A 12,846-nucleotide genomic window follows, 5' to 3' on the forward strand; every position below is an offset into this window, starting at 1 on the left:
TATATTTTTTGGCCTAATTGAAAATATTCTCTTTGAGATTGTGGTAACGGAGAAATAGTATAAAGTCTTGAAGAGCCACCAGTGCCCATGGGTTGGTTGCCCCTGCATTAGAGTTGGTGACATAAGAAATTGGCACATGAACCCATCTCAGTCATCTTCTTGGAATAAACTAAGGATAACATTTAAATTTGAAATGATTTTCCTCCTGTCGTGCCACATGCCTCAAGGCTCCTTTCTCCTAAATCCCTTGTCATTTTGTATGTATTCAGAGAATTCAGCTGAGCTCAGTCTGCATTTCTTTTATGTGCAAAGCGCTGTCAGAGTGCAAATTTATTTCGAGATTAACTTGACATATATAACGTGCTCAATAAATGTTTATTCAATTAACGGATTGTGTTATTCTTTAATGATCCAATTCTACAGAGGCCTCTCAGTCATGGACCTGAATTCTCTACCATATTCTCTCAAAGTTCTTTCTTCTTTAATTTGCGGAGGTAGCATTACCTAAGGAAGATGAACGGCGATGTCATCTTCTGCAGCCTAGTTCTTAGAATAATGGAATCTACCCAGAGGGCGTCATTGCTATAGGTGGCATTGAGTGAGGATGGAACCAACCACGTTTATCATTTGCCAGCATCTGGCTTTTCTTTGTGTGTTTCCTTCAAGTGCTAAATTTTCTTTTTTAGTATCCAGGGTTAATTAAGTGGAGGAGGCAACTGTGGGGAGAAGAATGTGGGAGAGTGGAAAAAGCATGGGCTTTGGAATCAGAATAGAATTTGAATTTCAGCTGTATCACTTAGTTGTTATTTGACTGCAGTAAGATTTTTCACATCTCAGCCTCAGTTATATCTGCGAAACTGGAAATCATGCTTACCTCTCATGGTGGCTACACGGAATATAAATAATAGTTGTGAAAGCCCAGTCACATTCGAAATGCTCGGTAAATGGTAACTGTAATAACAGATATTTATTATTATTGTTCTTTCCCTACTACCTTTATTGAATATCTTATTTTCACTGTTATTCACATGTGAAAGGCGATGGAGTTGGAGTTTATGCATTCCACGTCTTCACTTATTTTTGCTAATGAAATGAAAGTGAAATTAGACCAAATCTTAACCTGAACCAGTTCTTCAGACAAGTTACAAAATATTTAAATTCTTTCCATTTGCCATCTTGTGTACCTCTCAATGTTGGTCTCTTTGAGGAGGAGGAGTATTCATAAAAATGATAGTTCACAATCTTTTGAACACTTACAGTATGCCAGACACATTTCTAAGTGTTTTACATGTTTTAAGTCATTGCTCCTTCAGAATAATCCCCTATGAAATAGTGACTCCTGTTACCACATTCTGTAGTTGAGGAACCTGAGACCCAGAGTGGTCAATTCTAAAGTCACACAGCTAGTAAATGGTCTAGCCTCCATTGAATTCAAGCTGACAGGCTCCAGAAGCCCCAGGCTTACTCCTTGTGCTCTGTTGTCTCTCCTGGTATAGCAGTGGTAACATGGCATGGGGAGAGACAGTTGTCAACGTCCAGCTATAGTGTGCTGTGTTGTTATTCAGTGTCTGGATTTATAAATGCCTCACCTCAGATTTTAGTTGGGGGCCTTTAAAAATTATAATTTGGATTATAGGCTTTAATTGACACTTGTAGAGGCCTATTTTTTTCTCCTTATAGGTACTATTTTAAAATAACACTGGGCATACTTTTGTCCCTGTATTAATGTTTTGGGAACCCTGCCTCCTAAAACAAAAGGTCACTTTAATGAATGTGGTTGTATGAACCACTGTAGTCTACCTGGTAGTAGCTGGCTAAGGTCTCCAAAGTAATAAAAGATCTAAGTTCAAATTCCTGTTTATCCTAAGAAGAATATCTTTTTGTATTGTTCAGGCCAATCAGAGACATGCTTAGGTTTGGAAATTGTTTCTCTAGATTTGAGAATTGCATGACATATGTCACTTGGTAATTATTTCATTCCTCAATATATCTACCTCCTGAGAGTACCAGTGCTGCATTTCTAATTTTACCATAGAGACATGTTGAATTTTGAAAATCATGTGGATATTCTTCACATGGAAATATGCAAAATATCTTCCTTTTATGACACATCTCTCGAGTTAATTGGTTATTCCTATTTATTTTTATATTTTTAAGACTTATATCTCATGTCTGTGCTGATTAAAACTGTTCATTAGTGATTTTCTTAGAGGCACTATAAGAGTTTGGAACACTGTTTTTGTCTTCAAAATCAAATTTCAAGGTTGCGTTAGGTCATTCTTTGGCTAAGTTTTATGTGCTGGGATTATTTAGGTAATGTATATAGCCTTTAAGTTTTTATTTTCAGTCATTTTCAAGAGTTCCAGGCTGGTGGTAATTTTTCTCAAGAGTAAGAAGTTAGTTTGGCCTTGACTTTCTAGAATTTTTTTAATCATGTAGGTTACTGATTTATCAGATGTACAGTGTGCCTGTATGTGTTAAGGAGTCATCAACACTCACTGTTTATTCTTCTCCACTAGTAATGACTTGCCCACTGAATATGTAAATGAATAGACAAATCCAAAAATGAACTGTTCATTTTTATGATTTTAAAAACATTTTGGTGAAGTATAACTATAGTTAGATGCACAAATCCTAAGTAAACAATTTAATTTTCACATAGTGAACACAAAGATCCTGTATCAAGAGCTAAAATATTACTTGCACCCCAGAGGCCCACATAATTTCCTCTTAAAAATATAGCCTTTACAGTTATTTTCTTTAAGCCATCAATACTGGAAGTACTTGAAAGGAGCTATTAAGAATTTTTTTGAAAGAAGAGTGAATGTACAATTGTTTCTATTAATTTATATTAATAGCACTTAGCACATAACTGTTAATAACACAATAAATGCTGTTAACAGCTGCTTCTTGAATTTGTTGAGTTTTTAGACTTATGTTGTTCAGGGTTAATTTTTTGATGCTCCCATATTTGAAAAATTAGATTAAAAATGTTTTTTGGGAATAGCTTTTATCTGACATTTTTAAGAGATACTTAGTAAAATAGTCTAAAAGTTGTGTTACTTAAATATTGTATAGCATTGTTATTTTACACATAAAGGAATGGAGTACCACAATTATGATATTTTCTTTGTCATGTCTATAAATATTCTTCCAATTGTGTTCCCTGGGTGTGTGTGTGTGTGTGTGTGTGTGTGTGTGTGTGTGTGTGTGCGCGCGTGTGTGTGTGTGTGTGTGTGTGGTTTTTGAAATTATTAAAATAGATAGGCTATCCATTCCCTTCACTAAGTGTGCACTATTAGTAAAATTTTATGTGTTCTGTCAGCAATTTGATGTGATAAAGCAATGGGTTTTCTGTAGTTCACACAGCACCAGGGCTCTGCAAAGCATCTCTGGGGGTTCTTTGATGTCTAGACAGTTTAAATTATGCCTGCTCCCCTGCCTCCAAATTCCACCCCTGTTCTGCTTCAGGGGTTGTGGGAAATGAAAACAAACCAGAAGGGTTCCACAACCCTACAGTCTAGGGAGAAAAACAAACAAGTAGAATAAGCTGTATATCTACCCTGGCAGGTGTATAGGAAAGGGCCCAATTAAAGGGAATGGCAGAAAGAAAAGAACGGGGGACAAATACTGTCCTTCTTATTTATTTCTAATTATATTTATGATACAGAAATACATGTGCATTGTGGACAGAATGAAAACGTTGTGGAGGCATTAGGGAAGGAAGTATGAGTCACCTTCTACCCCAGCTCCCCAGGTTTTCCTCCCCCTTGGCAGCCAAAACTACAAGTTCAGTGTGTGTCTTGTATATTGCCCTGTTTTATTGAAATGGTAAGATGCAGAATTGTATTTAAAGTTGGAAAACTAACTCTCTTTTCTTCCTTTTTTCTTGGTTTTCCTTTTATAATTCGGGATATCACGATTCATCCAACTCGTCTTTTTAGAAAGTAAGTAACTTTTGAAAGTTCAGAGTTTTTTTTGTTGTTAAAATGTTGTTTTGTTATTTCAGATCATATACACACATGCATATTTTATTATAGAGTTTTTAACTTTTAAAGTTCCAACTGAGGTAATTAACGCTTGCCTTAACTGTGAACGAAATGTGTTTTTTTGTTAATTACAAATATGAAATGCTATGTAGAAGTTGTTCATGCTATCTAAGAATACATTTTTAACATATATTTGCCTTATCTTCTTTCATGCCCACAGTAAGTCATTGTAATATATATTAATACATAAACATATATAAATATATTTAAATATGTATGGATATAAATATATTTTCTTCAAAGCAGGCCAAGGCATGCCTGCTAGATTTATTTTTTTAATATGAAATTAATAAAAACATATAAATAAGACTTTTATTTACTACTGTTCAGTAATAGTTCGTTAAGACATTCATTTCTTCAGGAAAAGCAATCCAAATTTCTAGACTGTATGGGGTTGTTGAGGCCAATAGCAATAAATAAATAGTATGAAGGATTTTTTAAAAATGCATTTTCCTATGTCTCTTCTGCATTGGATGAAACAGTTGATGCTAATGTTTTATTGTTTTTTTTTTAAAAATAGACCTAATATAGGGGTTTTTTTTTTTCTGTAAAGAAATGCAGGTTGTAAGCTTAAAACTAAGTGACTAATCAGCCAGTGATTTGAGTTGTAAAATTTGCATTTCATTGCAAAATATTTTCTAATTCTTCTAAAATGCAAATGTTGTTTAGTTTTGAAATAAAACAGATTTCATATGTTTATTTTGGGAATGATTTGGGAGAATGACGGTAGTCATTGAGACTTGGGGATACACTGTCATGTGATTGTGAAGTACATATTTTTAAATATTTCCATAGTAAATCTTTACTTTATGGAATTAATAAACAGTATAATTTAATAATATATTCGTGCTCCACAGAGCTTATTATTTATATGAAACTGGGTGCTTATCACTTACATTTGCAGCAAGCATAGCATTAAACTGCTACTTAGTAGTCAATTTATCTTCTACAATTATCTTCATTTACTGCACCTTACAAAGAAAATGTAAATTATAGTGATGTTAAATTGCATTTGTTCAGCACTTTTTGTCTTTAAATTTGTAGTATTCTTTCATATTCTAAATCTGTGTTAGGACTTTAGGAAAAAGCAAGAAGAATGTGTGTGAGGTTTGCTGTTAGGTGGGCAATTTTATTATTACATTTTTAAAAGTCTGCATTTTTTTTCATTTCTATGTATTGGATTCTATTTTACTTATAGTGTTAACATTTTCTTGCCAAGTCCCTACAGAAAGTCTGTGTTTCTGACAGTTTCACTAAATTAAAACTCCACAAATCTGGCGTAATAATTTCCCAGCTTCAATTTGTCTGTGCTTTTATCTAAAGAGAAAATGACAAAAATAGGTATTTTGGAGTGTTCAGTATAACATGTACAGCATTATTTATCTGGAATTTGTTCATGAACAGAGATATTTCTGGGAGAGATGAATATATTTTACTGTATAAGGTATGCCTGGCCCACTTGAAATATGAGCAAAAAATATTTTGTGAGGAAAAATAATGAAATGAGGTCTGTAAACTTGGAGAAGCTTCCCAAGGAAAGATGTTACATAAATGCACACAGTAGAATTACCACGTATACTTTAGTGTTATCACGGCATTGTTCTATGACCAAATTTATGTTAGGGCTCTTGCTTCCTGTCACATCCAATGGGATCATAGTGACATGTTGGCAAAGAGAAGCCTCTTCCTAAAATGAGAGTGTTCTTCTTATTGTAATTCTCACAAACCTTTATGACTATGATGTATATATATGCAATATATACAATATATGCAATACACACACACACACACATATGTGCACACACACAATATATGCAATATACACAATATACACATACACTCTGTATGTGTGTGTATATACACAGACACACACATGCTGTTGCAACTTGGCAAATTTAGCCTTTTAATTTTATTGTGAGTTTTCATAGTAGGTAAGAGATTTAATAGTCTTCGTTTTTAGAAACTTTTAGTAACGTAAAACTATGTTTCTGTCATAGAAATTCAAATTTCAAAACCTTAATATCCTAGAGGTTCTCTTCTCTGAGAATATTTTGGATTAAATACCCAGAACCCATATGACACAAATGGGGTGGAGTAGGGCTTCTAATCAATATTGGTTCAATCAAATATCAATTTTTTAGCATATTAGGAAGTAAAATGTAAATGGAAACATTAACAAATGAAAGTAATAATACTAGCTCTAACTTCTGGTTTGCAAAAATACTAGTTTGCAAACAAAAAAAAAGTTCTAAAGTCTACTCCAGAAAATACATACATATACGTTTCATAAACATCTTTCTAAGTATAATGAATACATTTCAATGTTTGTACATATGTGCATTGATATTTTTAATTATTAGTTTAATTCTGTTTGATTTCTTTAAAAAATCTGTTTTCATAATTCAGTCACTTGCAGTTTTACTACAGAACATAATTATTAACTGGGTAGAATTCCCAAACACATACTTTTTTATTGACGAATCTGAGCAACTGATGTCATTGTAGAAGCTGTATCAGAGGTATAAACACAGATAGACATTTTTATTTGGCCGTGTGAGAAATGCAGTCCTGTGAGTAACTTAAATACTTGTAATTTCAAATTAGTTCTTCCCTGGTTTCTTATTATTCTTTTGTTGCTTTTCAACCTATAGGATGGAGCTGTCCTTGAACTTGGTTTATTTGATCATTCAAGTGCAACCATCAAGTTGCCCGTAATATTTAAAAACTGAGGCTTCGTGGTATTATTTGTAAAATAGCAGCACATTAACGTTTGGGCTTTGGGTTCTTGGAAATAGAGTGTTGGTTGCTTTATGAATAAAAGCATAATTTCAATTCAGGAGACTTTTTGCCTGAAGCCTATAAGACAGATGCATCTGATTAACTTTGGCAAAACTGGACTGGCCTGTTATTGTAATGTAGATGTTTTCAGGGTTGGAAGGATATTTTAAAAAGGCATGTGAGAAGGTCTTTTTTTGAGAGAGAGACTGAGAACAGTTTTGCCACAGAAACTGCATCTCAGACTCTTCATTTTTGCACACTTTTATTTTCTAGTGGAACTTCTCCATTAGCCTGTCTGAATGCAATGCTTCACACTAACACTCGAATAGGGGATGGAACATTCTTCAAAATCCCTGGAAAGTCAGGCCTCTATGCTCTCAAAGTAAGTTGGATCGTTCTGCGTATTATGTCTGTTATTACTGCGTATCATGCGTTTTCTCAGACATGTGAAGGTAAACAAAATTAGATTTGGGTGAAGGGTAGAAAAGTGACCCCTATGCCTTTTAAATGTTTTCAGATGTCTTAAAAGTGACTTCATATTAAGAATAAACAATGACATTTTTCTTCAAGGAAAGCATATCTGTGGTTTCAGTCTAACATATGGTAACGGAAAATAGTTGTGGCTTCCTTAAAATTCTTGATTCTTAAAAATTTACATGGAGGAGTGCCATGAGGCATCAGCCAAGAGCTTAAGATGATCACAGTTGCCGTAAACTATTTGACTTAATGACCATCAGTTGATATACAGACTTCACACCTGTGTGCCTTTCTGTCTTTTATAAAAATAAGTTTACCCATCCTTCTTGAAAAGTTGCTGATTTAAATTAATCGTTCAGTTTTAAAACAACAGTGATATCAAGGGAATTTTAAATAATGCATTCTTGTTGTGTGAGAAGAATAGAGAAATGACATAAAAAGACTCAGATAATTGAGTCTTAACTATTTTAGTGTAATCCCCTTCCCAACTAGAATGAGAAGTGTTATCTAAGATGCAAAGTTCCAGAGGATAAAAGCCGATGGTCTCCAAATGGTTGTGTAACTTGGAACAATAATAAGTCAACGTATTTTTCTTATATTTTAAAAATAAGTCACTGTTTTTAATAAATGATGGATTACCTTTAAAGGTCATTAATTTCCTTTGAGAAGGCTGTTTTTAATGCTAAACGTTATACCTGGCAAAGAAGCAAAGGTTCTTTCTCAGCCATTAAGCATTAGGCCCTCATCACTGTGTGCGTTTCACAGAATAACCCAGGTTAATCAAAAAGACTTGTATTATTTCAGTTGCTTTTTGTAGGTACCTGGGTATTTGATGTACTGGTAAAATTCTGAGTTGTTAAACCATTTCCTAATATAAGGAGGAATGTAGAATTGAAAAAAAAAATGGAAGCAGCATATGTCACTTTTGTATAGATTTTAAAAGGTTATCTACAAAAAAATCATCTGTGGCAGCGTGCTTTTCCTAGTTTTTTTTTTTTGAAGGACTGATTTTACATTAAGTAAATCTGTTGAAATTCCAAGTTATAAGTAACAGTAGTAATACTTTAGGACTCTGAAAGTATTTTAAATGTTTTCAGTTGCCAGTACATCTCCATAAATCATCATTTTTTAAAAATAATATAGAAAGAGGAGTCGTCATGCCCAGCTGATGGAACATTGGATTTAGGCTGTGAGTCTGAACTGGATGGTGCAGAAATGGCGGAGGCCAATGCCAGTGGAGAAGGAAATGGAGGTAAGTGTGATGAACCTTAAGATATAAACCTTACTCTTAGAAATTACATAGAAGTCCAGTAATTCACAGATTGAATTCCTGACCGTTATAGATATAATTTCTTCTCTACGTTTTTACCACCTGCTTAGACTCAGCATCAAGTAATTTTTATTCAAAAGATTATCACCTAAGAAAAAAATGCATTTATTTGCTTTTTGTTTTAGTTATTTTTTAAAGTATGGACTTTTCTGGCTAGTATTCTCAAGTGCTCTCAGTACATTTCTCCTGTAAGATGAGGGTGTTACTGGGGGTATCCAGTGGTTTTATTCTTATGTGAGACAGAGAATGCTGTTTTATCTCTGATTGTGTTTCTTTTTTCCTGTGATCACAAGTAGTTTGATGATCTTAGTATTCCTAACAATGAAACAAGGGCCAAATAAGTTATGTTCTTGTGAAACCCTTTTGAAAAGTGAGCAACCCTTCCAGAATTCTAAGGGGGCATTTTCTGCCTCTGAATTCTGCCCATGTTAATTCATTTTTATCTTTCTCAAGACATGTGCATTATGATTGCATTAGTGTATATAATTCCTGTACTGCAGTTTTAGCGAATCTTTGTTCCACAAATGCTGCTGTACTTTTTCCTACCCTACCCACTAGTCCCACAAAGTGGACCCAGATCATGATTCAGGAGGAAGACTGTGTCATTAAAGCCTCTGTTGGTGGACTCATAGAAATCAGTAAATTATCTTTACACAAACAAATCTTAAAGGATCCTTGCAGAAATATCGTATTTCAGTAATAGCCCAAAGCCATTCATTTTATTAACGGCCACACATAGTCCCTTTGTATTCTGACTGGACACTCCTGCCCTGTAAGTTGGTATGATTTCTGATAGTCCCCAGGAGACTGATTTTGCTTCAGTGCCTATCTGATCTGCAATAGAGGTTGTGAATTAAAGTAGGAAACACAGATTCTTAATAAAAGGGCTGAAGTTAGCTTTGTGTTTTTCTTTTTTTTTGAAAACCAACCCTCACTGAATTTGAGGTCCCTATTCTTACACCTTTTGAAAACTCACCTCACCCCCATGCTATCGTTGTGGTAGTACTGTGAATTTTGACGGGGCCTTGTGGTTACAGAGAGAACAAGGCAGAGATGCACAGCAACTTCTGGCCTTCTGGAAGGGCTGCTAAATGGAGCAAACTGTTCTCCTTCAGAAAGATGAAGGGAAATCTTACTGGATTATCCCTCTTGTTGCACTACTGGCTTCAATGGGCACTTGTGTTTCTCTCTCTCTCTGTCAAACTATTGAGCTTCTATGTGTCCTGTACTATTTTCAACACTGCAGTTACAGCAGTAAAAACAAGAACAAAAAGAGACCTCCCCTGGGTCTTAGATGGGTAGAGATACAGACATTAAGCAAAATAAATATGTAAAATGTATAGCTTCTTCAGTTCCAAAAAAGTGATATGGGGCAAAATAAATGAGATAAGAGTCAAAGAAAGGGGTACATTTGAGAAAGATCTGAGGGGAATAAGGAAAGCAGCAGGTATCTAAGGATGAAGAGTTCTAGGTGAAGAAGCAGCAATTATAGAGGCCTTGAAGCAGGAGAGTTCCTGGAATATTCCAAAAACATCAAGAGCCTAGTGTGGTTGGAGGCCAGGGTGAGCAAAGGAGAGGATGGTAAGATACAAATTTAGAGAAGTTGTGGGGCCAGATATTATGGTGCCTTGATCTTGCCTTTTGCTTTGAATTAGATGTTCAACTCTTGTAGGGTTTTGAGCTAGAGAGACAATGAGCTCACATAGATTTTAGCAGAAGCTAAAGTATAGCAGGAGCACTAATTACAAAAAAATATATATATAGGGGAACAAGGACAAAAACCAGAGACCAGTTAGAAAGCTTTTGCCATAATCAGATAAGAGTTTGAATAAAAAGAGTAGCAGTGGATATGCTGGAAAGTGATTGGATTCTGGATATATACGAAGCTAGATCTAACAGGAGCTGCTAAAATTAGTATGGCTATGAAATAAAGAAAGGAGCTGGAGATAACCCCCAAATTTGAGTGTGAGCAGGTAGACGAATTAGCATTATCTTTAACTTAGATGGAAAATCTGCAAGAGAATTATTTTAGGAGACAGAATTGTTGATAGGGAGCTCAGTTTGGGACATACTAAGTATGACCTTCATTTTCAACACCCAGGTGGATGTGTTAAATAATTGGATTTATCAGTCGTGAATTCATGGGGAAGATCTTGCTGGAGATACACGTGTAAAAGTGGTCAGTTTATAGATGGTATTTAAAGATAAGAAACAGATGAGATCACCAAAGAACTGAAGGCAGATAGAAAAGAGAATAAGCCCAAAGACAGCTCATGGGCACTTGAATTTTAAGAACTTGGAGAAATTATAGGAAATAATTACAACAAGTGCGACTAAAGATAAATGGATAGAAGAACATGTCTTTCCTGGAAACCAAGTGAAGAAAGTGTTTCTGGGGAGGAAGCACCTTAAATGTGCCGAATGCTTTTGATGGATCAGCTTATAGTGAAGACTGAGAATAACCATTGGATTTAGCTTTGTGAGGTTGGTGATGAACTTGGCAATGACAATTTCTGTCCACTGCTGAGACTGCAAGCCTGAGTGGAGTGGGTTCAAGAGAATAGGAGGACAGAAATTGGAGTCCCCAAAAGATGATTCTTTCAAGGATTTTTGAGATAAAGGGAAGGTGTGAAATGGGAAAATGGCTAGAAGGGAAAGTGGAACCAAAAGAAAGTTGTTTTGGGGCACCTGGGTGACTCAGTCAGTTGAGTGTCCAGCTCTGGGTTTTGGCTCGGGTCATGATCCCACAGTTTGTGAGTTTGAGCCCCGCAGTGCAGAGCCTGCTGGGACTTTCTCTCCCTTTCTCTCTGCCCTTTCCCCCTTCTCTCAAAATAAATAAATACATTTTTTTAAAAAATAAAGTTTTTTTAATATGAGAGATAAATATTAGAATAATCCTAATTATTCTAGATAATGAGGATATTGAGTTGATATCCTCAACTGGATGAGGATGAGGAGAATCCAGTTGAGGAGGAGAATTTGATAATGAGGAAGGTGACCTGTGGCCGTGTGCTTGATTAGATGAGAGGAAATGGGATCTATTAACTGGATGAAGAGATTGGCCTTATAAGATTGTTTGATTTGGTGTTCTAGAGAAAATGAGTTAGAAGGATAGGTGATGTGAGTGGAATGCACGAAATTGAGGTTAGGACGATATTATGGAATTTATGTCTGAGATGAGAGGAAAGAAAGAAGGGGGCTAGGCTTAAGGCTGTCATGAATGGTTAGGCAGTGTGCGCCCTCTTCAGAGTGGCCTGACTGAAGGGACCATTATCAGTGGCTGAAATTCAGCAGCCCTCTGTTTGCTCAGCCTAGTGCTATGGGATGGAACTGGGTCTCCTTGGAGGAAATGTTGCTTTTTCTTATTTGCACAAAGACTTAGAGGCTGGTGGTAGCCCAGGTGTAAAGTATTAGAGAATCATCTGTGTGGATATTGAAACAGGCAATTATGTTAGAACTAGCATTGAAAGGGTGTGACATTTAGGAGTTAAAATCTTCAAAACATAAAGAGGGGTAATCCAGGAGTTGGTAGATGAGTGCAGGAAGGAGCGGTAGTTGTTACTATGGCCTGATGGAGTGAGATAGCATGCTGGAGGCGTCTAATAAGCAGCAAGGGGAAACAGAGACCACCTATCCCATTTCCAGTCCCAGTAGTGCAAGATGTATGGAAAAGAGAGGGACTTCTGCCTGAGAGGCTTCCAGGGAAAGTGGCAGTGTTCACTGGAGAGAGTCAGGTTTTTTTGTAGATCCAAGATGTGAGTGGAATATTCTGAGAAGAGATGGAGGTTAATGGGAGATTTTGCTAAATGACTAATTCGGAATTTCAGAAGAAACAGTGGGAGGGTTTTAGCGGCTGGAAAGGGGTGGAGACAGGGTGAGAGCACTCAGCCAATAACCAAAACAAAGCAGGATGAGTAAATTCCCCTAATTTGAAATGTGGATAGGTACTTCACACAATAACACATACCCACACATCTCCAGCTAATGTGGCCGAGACTAGATTTTCTGGTTTCTCCTTTGAAGTTGCATTAGAGAAATTGCTTTGGGGAATCACTGAACGGACAGTAAACAGCTTATTTCCTTGAATATTCCTTGACTTTTACACTTTTGCATCTTATGGCAAACCACAAATGCTTCTTTTAGCTTAACTATATTTCCTATCCACGTAAATACCATATTCTTCTGTTTATAGCCCACGAACCTTATCAGACT

General features: G+C 35.8%; 1 protein-coding gene across 1 annotated transcript in view; it reads left to right on the forward strand.

The window, feature by feature from the left end:
* The window catches only part of ASXL3 (ASXL transcriptional regulator 3), a 146,535-nt gene that overhangs the window by 29,961 nt on the left and 103,728 nt on the right, over window positions 1-12,846 (forward strand). Inside the window, exons 4-5 of the mRNA XM_047827921.1 lie at window positions 7,101-7,209; window positions 8,448-8,556. Coding sequence (XP_047683877.1) covers window positions 7,101-7,209; window positions 8,448-8,556 — 218 coding nt within the window. The remainder of the gene's footprint in view (window positions 1-7,100; window positions 7,210-8,447; window positions 8,557-12,846) is intronic.

This window comes from Prionailurus viverrinus, chromosome D3 (genome assembly GCF_022837055.1).
Source record: "Prionailurus viverrinus isolate Anna chromosome D3, UM_Priviv_1.0, whole genome shotgun sequence".
Taxonomy (NCBI): Eukaryota; Metazoa; Chordata; class Mammalia; order Carnivora; family Felidae; genus Prionailurus; species Prionailurus viverrinus.